The 14,146-nt window shown below is 38.7% G+C and overlaps 1 protein-coding gene across 1 annotated transcript in view; it reads right to left on the bottom strand.

Moving 5' to 3' along the window:
• Nucleotides 1–14,146, bottom strand: part of PTPRN2 (protein tyrosine phosphatase receptor type N2) — a 637,318-nt gene that overhangs the window by 45,913 nt on the left and 577,259 nt on the right. The window contains exons 16-17 of the mRNA XM_040062696.2: nt 8,507–8,580; nt 326–403 (exon numbers count right to left, since the gene is read on the bottom strand). Of these exons, the coding sequence (XP_039918630.1) occupies nt 326–403; nt 8,507–8,580 (152 nt within the window). The remainder of the gene's footprint in view (nt 1–325; nt 404–8,506; nt 8,581–14,146) is intronic.

Genomic DNA, 14,146 nt, shown 5'->3' with positions numbered 1-14,146 from the left:
TGACAACGAATTCTGGCTACACTCTTCAAGCCCTCTGAAAATCACTGACTTGGCAGAATTTTAATTACAGAGACAGGCACTAAAATATGAATACTTTGCCCTGAGGTTTTCAGTATAATTTTCAGATAAACTATTCCTTAAGCCAGGCTTGTCTTATACATAAATGGCTTAAATATCCATGTACTAGATTTTAAAAAGATGTCTGAATTAACATTATTTCACCTAGTGTGACTCAAGCACAACATCCTTTTATACAAATTACATTTCAAGAAGCACAGGAAAACTTGTGACATAAATTCTGTTTCCAAAGAGATGTTTAACTTACCTGCCAGAAGTCAGCGACAGTAGCAGGGAGAGGGCCCTGGGTGGCAATATATGCAGGGTTTCGGGGGTCATGGTCCATCTGGAATAAGGAAGAAGAGCACAGACTGGATTTATTTAAAGGAAATCCCTTGCAGCGTTAGAGACAGAAAGTATGTGAGGGCAGAACAAGGGCCCTCCTAAAGGCCTGTCATGTCCCTCCATCCTTTACTGGCAAGCAAAGTGCTTTATTTCTATTTGTAAGCTCAGAGGAGAAGCTTTCCCCCAAAAGACTGATGACACCAGATGAATATCAGCACACGTGATGAACAATGTCCCATGTCCTCAATATGCAGAGTAAGATCATTTATGGTGGCTGACAAAGGCATTTATTGGAGATCAGTACTCGTGGTTTCATAGCAACCTAGGAGCCTTTTGAAACATTTTTCTACACTGAATGCTAAGAATGCTCCACGCATCTAAATATGTTCTCCATTTCCACCATGCCAGTCGAGGGCACACGTAACTAAAAACCAGCAAAAATGGGGAACAAATTCAGTTTCTGGCTTTTTCTGGTTAGCTGATTTATCTAAATGCATGGATTTGGCCTCAATGGAGGAAGTTCTGCTTAAAGACCTTAATTATTACGTTTAATTCAAAGAGCAGAAAATTCACTGAGCGGAAAAAATAAAGAATCTAAAAAACAAAGCCATCAGGAGTAAATAGGATTAGCGTGTTACAATGAATGTTTTCGAACCGATGGGTGGTTTTCTTGGTTCTAAATCTTAGGACCCATTCTGCTGAAAAAGAAGATCTGCTGATAGGATTAAAAAACAAACAAACTCTTTCTAACCCTGAACTGGGCAGGACAAAACTTTGAACATAAAGAAAAGAGACCCATTTCAGCTCTGAGATGTGTGGGTGTGACTCGGTGACACTGAAGTCGGTGAGAGTTAACTTATACCCATGTAGCTGAAGGCAGAATTTGTCTCAATACACAGTTCTGTCCTATAAGTAAAGATCTGAATAAGAATGAATGTGAGTCACATTTGCATTAACAGGCATCTCCTGAATTTATTCATAGCCTATCAAAATTTTCAGTGATGGTACGTGTCAGAGTTAAAGAAGGCACCTCATAATTATGTGCAACATAAAAGAGGGAAGAATCATAAAAGAACAGATGTAAGTTATTCTAATGGAACAACAATATGATGAATGTTGCAAAAAGGAAGAGAACACTTTTATGTTTCTAATTTTCTGATGTATAATTAAGCTGGACTTAATATTAAAATTCTCCATGACAACACAGGTGAAAGTCACTGAATCCATTTAGACTAAAAGCTTACTTCTGATTCACCACCCATAGTTACAAAAAACCTTGACCAGGATGTCTATAATACCATCATTTTATTCCAAGTTTCATTGGGATGCCTCTCTTATCAGCAAATAAATCTTCCCAACAAGCAATTGCTCACAACAAATTTCAACCTTGCTTTCTTTACCTTTTGACAAAAGCAATTCTGATAGCAGGACATTTACTACTGTGGGTATTTTGAGACCAAGGAAAACTAGCTCTCTTCAGAAATCAGCATTAAAAAAAACGCCCTTAGGAAACATTTCAAAAGAGGCAACTTTTTTTGTTTTGTGTTGTTTTGTTTTGTAAGAACTGAGACACACACAGCTGAAAACAATAGCAAATGTGATCAAGCAAAGTCAAGCTTAAAAGCTGGGTTTTTTTATTCTCCACTACAGTGGAGTGATATGTTGTTGTCTTGTTTTGAATTCCAAAGATCTACAGGATTTAAATTTGCGGTGAAATGATTTCCTACGCTGGAACTAAAAATCTTAACTTAGAAAAACTGACCTACACCAAGGAGAATGTGCTACTCTCAGTGGAAATTGTTGTGGGTTGCATCCACTCAAAAATGATGTCACTTCTCCAACAGGTTAGAGCCTGGCTTGGAAATGTAGCCAACAGTAAATACACCAAACTTTAGAAAAAAATATTTTACTTCGAATTCTTCCTAACATTTTTTTTTTTTTTTTTTTAATGTAGACTTGCCAGAAAATAAAGTCAGAAGAAATCAAGGATGATGCAAATAGTGCTGTCATGGAGGAAATACGTCTCAACGTTCAGCTGATAAATCAGGAATAGGCCAATCTTGGCACTTCAATATTAATCAACCTCTGTCACAAAGGTGCTTGTTGGAACGTGGCAAACATTACAATAAGCACAGAGTGGTGAAGTATATCAGCAGCTTAACAATAATTCAAAAGACAATTACAATTATTACATTCCAAGCACATTGTGTTGCACAAAAAACAATTATGAGCAGAAACTCTTCTTGCTTGAAGCAAATAGAAAATGGCAGAAAATGCTATCACACTATTAAATGATCTTTAACTAAACAAAAATAAGAGCAAAGTTTAAACTAATTAAATGAAATTCCTGGTTTCATCAATTTTGTATTACATGCACTGTTTAAAAGACCACATATTTCAAGAAAAGTGTGAAAAATCCCTAGTCAGGTCACATTCAATTTAATGTGAGTAGGTGATGGCAAGGGACAGTTCTTGAATTTTTTTGCTTTTTTCTTTTTTATTCCCTCAAGGTCACCAAGAACACCAAGGGCACCTTAATCTATCAAAGTTAACAGAAGTTTGAATAAAGAAATAAAGTCAGTAATGGGTTTTAAACTAACTAATCAAGGATCAAGTAAAGAGATTTTTTATTTTTTTTATGTCAGTAGTCATTACCTTCTTCTCACTTCATGAAAATAAAATGGAAAATGTATTCTCCAGAGAAGAATGGAGAACTCCAGACTCCATACAATCAAATATTAAAACAAAAATTGATTGTTTGCTAACGTTTTACATCAGAACAACCTTCAGAAATCACCCTAATAGTAATTGGTCAAAAAGAACACGGTTTTCCCCTCTATTTCCCCATCAAAGCATCAAGTTCACAAGGCTTATATTAGAATGGGATCGAACAGCCATTGCTGGAAAGAAAAACCTACAATTATTACAACTGTTCTACTATGGTGGAATTCTCATTTTCTGCTGCAGTACAGCAAAGGCAAGTCTGTGACAATGTTTCAATCTATTTTGCCATGATTTTATATTAAGGGCCAAGGATTACTATTACTGGCCATGCAATTGATTGTACTGATTTACGTGACCACCAGTATCAAAAGCAAATGACAAGTAAAAAGAGGAGCACTGAGATTTTTTCTTGGAAAAGCGAGGGAAAACTTTAGTGGCACAACTTTTATTTTCCTACAGGGCTTTGTAGTATAAGGTGACTTACAGTACCTTAATGTAGGAAAATATATGAAGAACATTATCACAACTAGTTGCATCTTCTTAATATCAGACCAAGATTCCACCTTTGCTTTACTACAGAATAAAAGCTGGTTCTTCCCTCAAGAGTTCTATTATCTAGCTGCCTTATTCTAGGACTTTGCAAGGATTCCCTGAATAATGCTGAATTTTGTTGAGTTTTTGATAGAGATTGTGCTGCTGCACGATTTCACTGACAGTGGTGATGAAATACAGAAAAATCAATACATTGTTGAAGTAAATCCTTGAGAGTGGTACATGTAGATTCTTGTTAAGCAGTCTTGTAAAACTGCAAACTGAGGTAAAAGTGTCAATGGGCATCAATGACCACTCTGAAATTTCATGTAAATGGTAATACTGATTAATTCCTTTCCTTTACCTTCCCTTTCAGCATCTCAAATCTTTACTTTCCACAGAGAAAGATGCTGGGTGAGATGTGGTCTCAGTCACACCATATTTACCTTCACCTAAATCCTCTGTCCATCTGAAATATTCCTGAATCATGAGATCAGAATGAAATCCAGTGTAGACCAAACATGACAGAAAGGAAGTTGAAATCTGATTAGCACCTTAAAAATTCATATGGTTTAAGCTTCTGTGTGGCTTCCAGACTTAATGAGTTTATAACAGCAAGAAAATCTACTTCCATGCATATATTTATTACACAAAGTATAGACAGTCTCTAAAAGAAGAAGTGTTTTTGTTTTTGTGAAAGCAAGCATATCCAGCAAATGCAGATGAACCTTGAAATCATTCACCTCAACATTAAAATTAAAAAGGTAGACTAGTCCTCATCTTCATGTTTGAATTAAAATTTAAAACAATTTTTTAAATCCTTCCTTTTAAGCCCCTAATGGAATGAAAGAAGCAAATCTGGTTGCCTATGCCATTATGAATTTCAGAGTCTATTCTTGCTGATGAAATTTGTATGCTGTATTTGAACAAACTGTCATGCTAATGACATTCCTCAGTCTGGTGTCTTCAATAATAAGCAAACTGAGTTTTTAAATGTAGTTGATGGGATTTTTTTCTCTCTCAGACACCCTATGAGGGAAAACAGAATTTCCCATTTACTTTCATGACCTCTGATTTAAAAGCAAAGATTGCACATTATTTACTACTGGATGATTTTCCTGAAATTTAATGAGGACTAAGTACAAATATGACAGAAGTAATTATCACAGTTTTATTCTGCACAGTCAGGGTCTCCTTGTGCTGTAATTGCAAGCCTTTCATTCAGCTGTCGATACCAGAGTTATTATCATAGTACTTTATGTTATTTCAGAGAAGAGGGAAACAGATTTCTACCTCACTTTTACCCTGCAAATTTATCCCAAGGACTCATTTTGCCTGGCCTCACGCTACAGCGAAATAAAAGACATATGGGAAGAACTTGGACTAAATCTTTTCTGATTCTCCTCACCCATTCCCAGCTGCAGTGAGGCCACCGATATAACCCCAGTTTTCACATCCTACTGTGAGGTATTGAGGTATAGGGGGGGGTGAGAGCATTTTTTAAAAGGAAGAAACATGTGGGCAGGTGGCCAGCTCATTGTCTAGCACGGGGATTTTTTTACGGTGTGCTGCTGCACTCATTTAGACTTCAGTGAAGGTTGAATGAGCCCCAGCTGGAGACTGGACCACTGACCCAGAAGCTGGAGATACCCAGCAACACGCACAGGACTGGCAGCCTCCCTCTCTGAAGCTCAAATATAATTACTTTATTTTACACTCCTCCTGCACCAGACAGCTCCCACACGTGGGGAGGAAAAAGCCTCTTCCGCTCAGTTCATCCCGTACTGATCCTGTGCTATCAACGCCCATCTCACGACAGAGCTCGCTCCTCACCCAGGCACTGCAAGGAGCAAATGCACCAGGACCGTCGCTGCATTGACCGGACAATTACTGAGGTTATTTAAGTTGAAACAGTCTGAAGGAAAGAAATGGTAGGATTTTTGCAAGAGTGAGTGAAAGCAGTCGTACTGATTCTCCACATCCACTGTGTGCTTACACGGACACTGACTAAACGCGTGCCTGCTACCAGAAAAGATCCCAAGTAAACAGCAGTAGAAATAGCACATATGTGCAACTCAGGCTTCACTAGCTGTATAAACACAGTAAATATTGCAGAATCAAGTGCCCAATTCAATATTGCAGTAGGCATTGGGAGAACAGAGACTGAATATCGCTGCCATGTCTATGTTCGACCTCATTATACAAAACTACACAAGATTAACAAATATGTTTATATTAATCTGAGCATATTTAATTTGGCTTGAAATTCAGCAGTTTGCAGGGAATCTTTCCAGACCATGAGCTTGCAAGGCAGGGATTTCCTCCTATCAGCCCCCCACTGCATCACCTTCAGGAAACACATTTTGATCTACTGCTTTCAAAATAGCAAAATGACTTCTGGCTTAATGGAGCAAACTCATGTAACTAACTGGAGCATCTCCTTCCTTGGAATAGCAGGTCTACACAAACATCAGCTGTGGGACTTCTCACAGTAGGGCCTCTATCCCACCGTGAAGAAGAACTTGAAATTTTTTCTTGGCAGTTTTTTCTTGGCTATGCAAGTTACTGGGCACTTGTCCCAATCTAATGAAACACTTGTCTCTTAGAACCCACTTATTTCTGGGCATAGAAGTATTTCTGTAAGAGATACAAAGATAGCCATAAGAATTTTTGGTTCATCAGTGTGACTTGTATTGAACAGAACTCTGGAGTCTGAGAAAACTACAAAAAAGAAATACGTTCTAACCCTGCAGAAGGACCCTTATTAAGAGCTGGATGGAAAGCCAAGATGACAACGCTTTGTAAAAACACAAGAGTTAAAGCTGTGGGAAGGACCCTGTGCTTGCATGAGCTTTGGGCATCCTGATAAAGAAACCTCTTCCCTTTTTTGTCAAAGGGTATCTTAGTCCTGTTTCTTCACTTCCAACACCACTTAATTTAATACTTTACTCTTTTGTGTAATTAAAGAAACAGAGTTACACTGTAATCCAAAACTACAATTGCAACAGACATATACACACATGCAAGAATTTACCCCCTTCTTCCAGGCAAACCTGTGTACTCAAACTAGTTAAAATGCGTCTACACAGACTTTTGGGCAGGCTGCAGAAGCCCAGTTACTCAGTAAAAACCCAGCTGTCAACACTGAACCCGACTTAGCACTGTCTACAGATGCTGTAATTCCACTTTGATACCACGTCGTTGCCATGTGAATTACAACCAAGCTCTTACAAGAATACAATATCTCACTTCCAGTTATCACCTCCCACTCCTGTCCTTCCCACAAAACCTCTCAGTTTCTACTATCAGATGAAGGCTTGACCAAGCATAACTCACCAGCTGGGTGCTGAAGACACAGACAGAGCACTGAAGCCCTGGAGCTGCACCTCTGTGTATGATTTTAGAAGCAGGACGCATATTGCTTGGAACACGACCTACTGTGATCCCCTGATCCTGGTGCCAGATAGAGCTTGGTCTAGTCAGAGACATACCTAAAAGCAGTCTAAAAACTCTAATCTGTGCCTATCTACCCTTATCCTCTGAAATGGAAACTGGCAATCCTGAAACACACAGGTGCTTTGGGTTTCCCTCTACCCTAAGCCAAAGACAAAAATATCCCAAAGGTGTTTTCTGGCTTCTGTGTGTTTTTTAACTCTTTGAATAAAACGCTTTTATGCGTTGAAGGAAATGAAGCTTTGAACTCTGCTGAAACAAGGATCAGGGAACAGCTTCTATGTAGCTGCTGGCTTTTTTAAGAAAAAAACTATTGTCAACAACATTGGAAGGAAGCAGCCTGTAATTTCATGCTGTTGCAAATTGTCAGCTGCCTTGCCCACACAGTCATTTCACTGGGGGAGTGATACTCCCCAGGAAAATGAACCAGTAATGGCAAATACAGCCCACTGCAGTGAGATCTTTTTCTCCATCCTAAGTTCTTTCTCACAGTTGCACTATAATAACTTTTTGGTGCCTAATTAGTGTGAATAAAAACCGAGAAAAAGCGACTGCAATACCAGCAGTCCCACAGAGGTCAAGGACACAGTGCCTTTTTCCCCCTTCACATAGACATCCTGACACTTCCATTGAGATGCTATGACAGGGCAATGCCACTGGCAGTACCTGTTCAGTGTCTACAAATAGAGACCTTTTCTCCCTGTCCCCTTCCATGGACAAGAAAAGGATTCACATTCAGCTCACACAGCCATGGGAAATGGCAGCTGGGCCACACTGGAGTATCAGGACACAAAAATTGGACTGACCTACTTTGCAGTAGGAATAAATACACAGGGGCTAGGGGATCTTGTTCTTGCTTTCTAAAAGCAAGCTCAGAGAAGAACCAGGAGAGGTACAGAACCACCAGACTGTGCATCACTAGGTCAACAGATGAAGAAAAGTTAAGAGAAAATGTCACTTCCTAATGCAGAGGAAGCTCAGAAGTCTGTGGAGCTCAGCTTTCCATGCCTACAGATACCAGTCCTCCTACTGTAGCTAGCAGGACAATGCAAAAAAGAATTTTTACCTCTTGGAAGAAGGATAAGTTCCACTAAAGTAAAGCATTGGATTTTATAATCTGTAAATTAATAATGCCTAACATCAAGTACAGAAAAACTGACAGTATTACAAGGTAGAACAAGGGTTATCTAGTGACTTTTTCTTAGTAAATAAACTTCAAAGGTATTGCATGCATATAAATTTCTCTTCAATTTGAAAGGACAGGCTGAAACACCAGCATTGTGAGGCGCTCACAACCTGAGATTAGCAGTGAGGTGCATGAAATGAGCCTATTTTGACAACAAGGAATAGCAAGGATCAACGATTTGGAATACTTCTCATAGGTTACCATACTTACAATTGGACTGGCGTTGATGTAGTCTGAATTGTCGTGGCTACTTTCACCTTTCAGGCATATCCTGGAATGGTCATCTGCAAAGGAGAAAACAAACTAAGTACCTATACCAGTATTCTCCCCATTTTATGTTAAACAATTCAAAGTCAGATTAATGTCCTTTTCAAGACAGGTGAATATCAGAAAGGACATTTCCTTCTGACTCCCAGCCTAGCCATAGGGTTGATACAGCCACACAGCCTGACTCAGGAACGAAGCAATGGGATATTCCAGAAGCTCAGTGTCACAAAGCCTGTCTTCATGAGATGCACTGTGATGTGCTACAACCACTCATAGGAAAACTCCCTTCTGTTCAGGGAGTTTAAGATTTAAACTAGGCAAATCACTAAACCCCCTCATATTATAGCAAATGTAGTATATTTCTGTGCTTGCAAGGCTATGGAAGAGGGAAGAAGAGGGAAGCTGATGGGACTTTGTCCACCTGGCTTCTCTAAAATATGAACAGCAGGAGCATGGAAGTACAGCTGAGAGCTAGACATGAAGTTAATCTGTCCTTGTCAAAGAGCAGTGCTGTGTGGTGCTCCAACAGTGACATGGGGAGACAATATGACTTGGAGATGATCATGGGAGAGAGAAAATGCCAACAACTTCACTTAAAGTACAACTGGAGCACACACAGACATCTTACATTGCTGTTACTATAGCTACTTAAGGTACCAGTAAAGAAAACAGCAGTTCTGGACATAGGAGACTTACCTTGTTTGCCCATCATCAAGATTAATTTATCACTTTTTCACTTGTAATTTTACTGGTGCTAGCTCAATTTCATTTAAAGCCAAACTCTAGTCCTCTTTTTTTAAAATTATTTCTACATCAGAACATGTATAATGGATGGATTTTATTTGTCTATACACAGGCAGAGACAATGCACGTGTCTGCATCTCTTCCAATCATCCAGACTCACTTTCTGCTAGGAGAAAAGAAATGTTTCTATGTGATGAAATATTTCATCCTGATTTAGCTGTCTCAAACAGGCCAAACTGTGTTCAAGAAATGCCATTTCTTTCCACTGACTACAGAAAGAAAGCCCAGATCACACTCAGGTAATTTAAGAGATGTCTAAGTCTACATATGAATCTCAAACAACTCGTACCTGATACACAACCAGCACAATTTGTACTTCTCAGGAAACCTACCCTGCACAGTATATGGTAGAAAGAGGTTGTAGAGCTGCCCTTTCTGTTACCCTCTACAGCTGAACACAGATACTGATGTTTTGAGAGGATGGAGGATCTTTGCACTGATTTTTCAAATAGACAAAATAAGAGTACATTGTCTAGTGGCCTGTGACACCACTCAACACCAGGATTCCAGGTTGGTTGTTAAGTGCCTATCATTATTTTAATATTGAGGAGTAATAAATGAATTACCACACATTCTAAGGACCATACAGGAAGGTAGAGACAGAGAGTTTGGGCTTTGCTTAGGTTTATTCAACAGCAGTAATTCCATGGCAGTTCAACAGATGAGCATGACAAAGGGATGTTTGTAAGAGTGTTGTTTATTGTCACTCAATCTCACCCAACAGTGTCAGCAATCTTCTCCTGGAATAAGATTAGTGATGACCAAGTCATGCCAAATAACTGAAGATATATTCTTTACTATTCACATAAAATTACTCTCCCTGCTAAGGTTTCAGGATGAAGAATACAAGAAAGGGAACAAGTTCATGAACATTATTCATTTCCACCCCACTTTGGCACCACTGCACAAAAAAATCCAAAACATAAATTTTAACTTTTGACACCTGAGATCTTGGGCTACCCAATATTTTTTATAGGAGATTTTGCAGTGAGCGTTGTCACAGAGTGCTTGAAGAATTGCAGCTCTGAAACCTTCTGGCTTTGCAGGAGATACACAGGTTACATGCACTGAATGTGGTCTCTCACATACCTCAAGCTAAGCAAGCATTCAGGATAAGCCCTGCTCATTGAATAGCAAAGGTGTTGAACTATTCACCAAAGGAAACGTGTGAAATGGTTTCAAATGGATGAAGGAGAGAGAGCAAACAATGATTCATCAGTATTTAACAAACAGATGTCAGGGTGACTCTCCAATGAGAGTCCGGTGTGAGATCAGTAACTTCAGGATCTTTTTTTTTTTTTAAAAAACAACCATAGCATTTAATCCAGACCCTCTGATTTAATGTGCCATGTCATTACCTTGCTGTCTTGGAGGGTTTATCAGAGGGCGAGACACGTTAAGGCTTTGGTAGTGAAAAGGTGTTGAGACTTTGTATTTGCTCTTAGAAAAAAGAAGTGTACAAAAAAGGCTGTACATATTTTTCTGCATATATCAAGAGTTTACACCCATGTGTGCTTCAGTTGCAGCATCAAACATTCATATTGACAAAGAACAGATTGTGCTTGTCTATGCCTGTTATCACCTCAAAGCTTCTAGGAAGTAGCATAATAGCTCTTCTGAAACAGGCAGGGGAAGAAAAGAAAAGAAAAAAAAACCCAACAGAATACCACGGACACCACTGTTATGTTAACAATGGGAGCTATGGGGAAAATGCTGAATGCATGGCTTTTTTTTTTTTTTTGGCAAACTGCGTATCGATTATGTGAGAAGGAGGAGAAGCAGGAAATACCAGTAAGGAATGTATTTCAGAAAAGGAAGATGCATAAGAACAATCTAAAAAAAACGAGAAAGAAAGATGAATGAAGAAATAGGAGAGGAGAGGGGTGGTAATAAGGAAGTGAGAGAAAAGACAAATGCTGTTACTAGCTACTGCAATCTGGCCAAGCTACAACTTGTCATCATCCTAAGTATCTACAATAGCTGCTGCTGAATGCTGAACTGCTTTGCATTTGCTATTGCTCCAGCCAAGCCACAGCTGAAAGAAAAGCAAAATATATAGATGGACATATGTGGCAGAGAAAGACTTCCTAAATAAGAAGGTTAATATTAACCTGTAGCTCCAGAGAAACACAGCACAATGTTGCATTTTATGTACATGTAAAATATAAATTACAAAATAGAGAGGATAGAGCATCAAGGGCATGATATAAGAAAATGCACATGAGTTTGCAGTATATAAATCTCAATTTATAGACTGAAAAAGCTGCGTTTTGGTGTCTACACATAGATATCCTCACGTGAAGTGGTTAACAAAGCTTGATTAAGGTGGCTAAACATGAACATGGACTGTTTGAGAAACTGTAGGGTAGACAAGACATCGCACAAGGAAAACAGACAGGACGCAAGACCCCAAGACTTTTACCCTATTAGACCAGCATCTGAAACTCACACAGTGGCATCCTAAGGCAATTCATTTCACTATAAACCAAATACCAACTCTGGCCATTGCACAGCTCTCCTGATGTCACAGCAGTGGCTCTATCAGGGGCTTTGACACCTGGCTCATATGGAGGCAGCTACACAGAGACACTTAAATTCAGGCATCCTGATCTACAGTCTCACAGACTCATGCCCAGAAAACTTGGTTTCAATGCCTAAATGTAGGTTTCTATTGATATTTGAGAGTCCTAAGGACACTTGGGCTAGGAGGCAGGAGGGTCACAAGCCTCCCACAGAGCTGGTGTTACACCTACTAGTTCTGCATGGGCACCTTGAGTACTTTAGGCATCTCAAACAACACTGGATTCCTGTGCTTAAATGCCTTAGTCGTGCATAAAATTTCATTATCTGAATTATTAAACAGTGACCAATACTACAGTAGTATGTCATCCCAGTCTTTTATTTCTCTCACAGCAGCCCTGCAACTTAATGAACATTATTTTTGTTATTAGATGGAGATTGAAAGCCTGTAAAAGTTAAGACTCACATTTTCCCTCTGTCTTTTGTTTCCTTTTAATCAGACTTCTGAAAGAACAGGACCAACAAACAAGGTTGAAAAGAAGGAATATGGGCACATTTGGGTTGTCTGAACCCAGGCACCACAGAATAAGGCAAATTTTACATCAATCAACCTGGCACATTCTGCCTGGATCATCATTTTCCTTCTAGATTCAGACTGATTTTTTCCCCCCCAATACAAAGCACTACACAGGACTCCACTAAATTAAGAAAGTGAGGAACTACCAAGGAGCTAAAGTGGTGCATCCTGAAGACTATGAAGAATCATAATCTGCTGATTATCATTATTTTGCCTATAGATGATCTGCAGAAAATTGAACCTTTCCTTGCTCTGAACTGCTCAAGTTCATTCACTTCACAGCACAATTTGCACATGCACTTGTAACACGGATGATGCACACAACCCTCTGCCCAGGTGTTCCCATCTTTGGTGCACAACCCCAGGCTGTGCTCTAAAGGCAAACAAGCCTCAGATCTGGGTGCATGTTCTGCCCCTAAATGCTCTGCTTTCATTTAGAGGAAGGGCAAAGCACAGAGATGAACAGGTTGCTTAAATATACACCATGACCCATGGACACGGCTATGGTGGACAGTTTTTGATAGATGTTTACCACAAAAAGTTGTTTGCCAAGTGTTTAAAATACCTCTATATATTCATGATGTACATAAATAGAAACATACAGTATTGATTCTATCGAGATGGGTTTATTTTTCAGAGATGCAAAAAGAGGAAAAAAAATTGGAAAGCTTTTCTTGAGCTGCTCATGTATTCATAAACAAAATAGACATCAGTAAATTATGGCACTAAAAATAAACACCGTGTGCCCTAAATTATAGCAATCTGCTTCTTGATTGGATAAAAGGACACAGTTTTGTTAATCTAGAAGGTCCAGGTAACTTGAATTGCTACCATTTTTTAAACTAGTAATTAGTAAAGTGCAGTGTCATCGTTTTCTGCTATCAAGTATTTTAAAAGTTGTTTGTATAGAATAGGAAATAGAAAAGTTAGGTACAAAAGTAAGCTATGATAAAATTGTGATGATAATAATTAAATCAGTTATCTAATCAGTAAAAATAATATTTTATTACTTCAAGACTGGTTCAGGAAGAAAAACACAAAGCAAATACAACATCATATTAAAGCTTATTTGAAGCCTTTCTAAGAGGAAATCTTCTACATGAACTGGCAATCTTGTTCTACCTTGTCAAGGTGATTATGAATATGAAAGGGATAAGGAAACACTAACAAGGCATTTCTCTGTGAGAATACACTGAATGTAGCATAACAACTCTGCAGAATATCAAAAGCATCAGGTTTGCTTCTTCATACATTATGAAGCAAATGTATGGCTTTTTTTGCTACAGTTTCAATGTCTAGCACAGTTAAAAGAAAAAAGTGGGCAAACTGGGCCTTCTCATCTCTATCTAATCTTAAGAGTCTAAAATAACCACCACCTCATCAAAATTTAATATTGTTTAAACTCTATGCCATACTTTCCACCCATCAACGAAGTAGTAAGTAGTTCAAACATATATAACATGACAGCTGTTTATCAGTGCACAGCAACTTCAGAAAGTGAAGGCAGGTAGTTCTGTGCAATTCAGTCAAAAAGAAAATTTCCCAGGGCACTAATATTTGTAATAGAAGCTACCACATTGAAAAAACAAAGCAAATGTACCATTTTACCCTTTTAAACGTACTAAAATACTTTTAGTTAAAACTTCAGATAAATTGCAGTCACCCTATCCATGTCCAAATGC

This window comes from Hirundo rustica, chromosome 1, assembly GCF_015227805.2.
Source record: "Hirundo rustica isolate bHirRus1 chromosome 1, bHirRus1.pri.v3, whole genome shotgun sequence".
NCBI lineage: Eukaryota > Metazoa > Chordata > Aves > Passeriformes > Hirundinidae > Hirundo > Hirundo rustica.
Note: the sequence above shows the minus strand (reverse complement) of the source record. Positions and strands in the feature narration are given on the sequence as shown.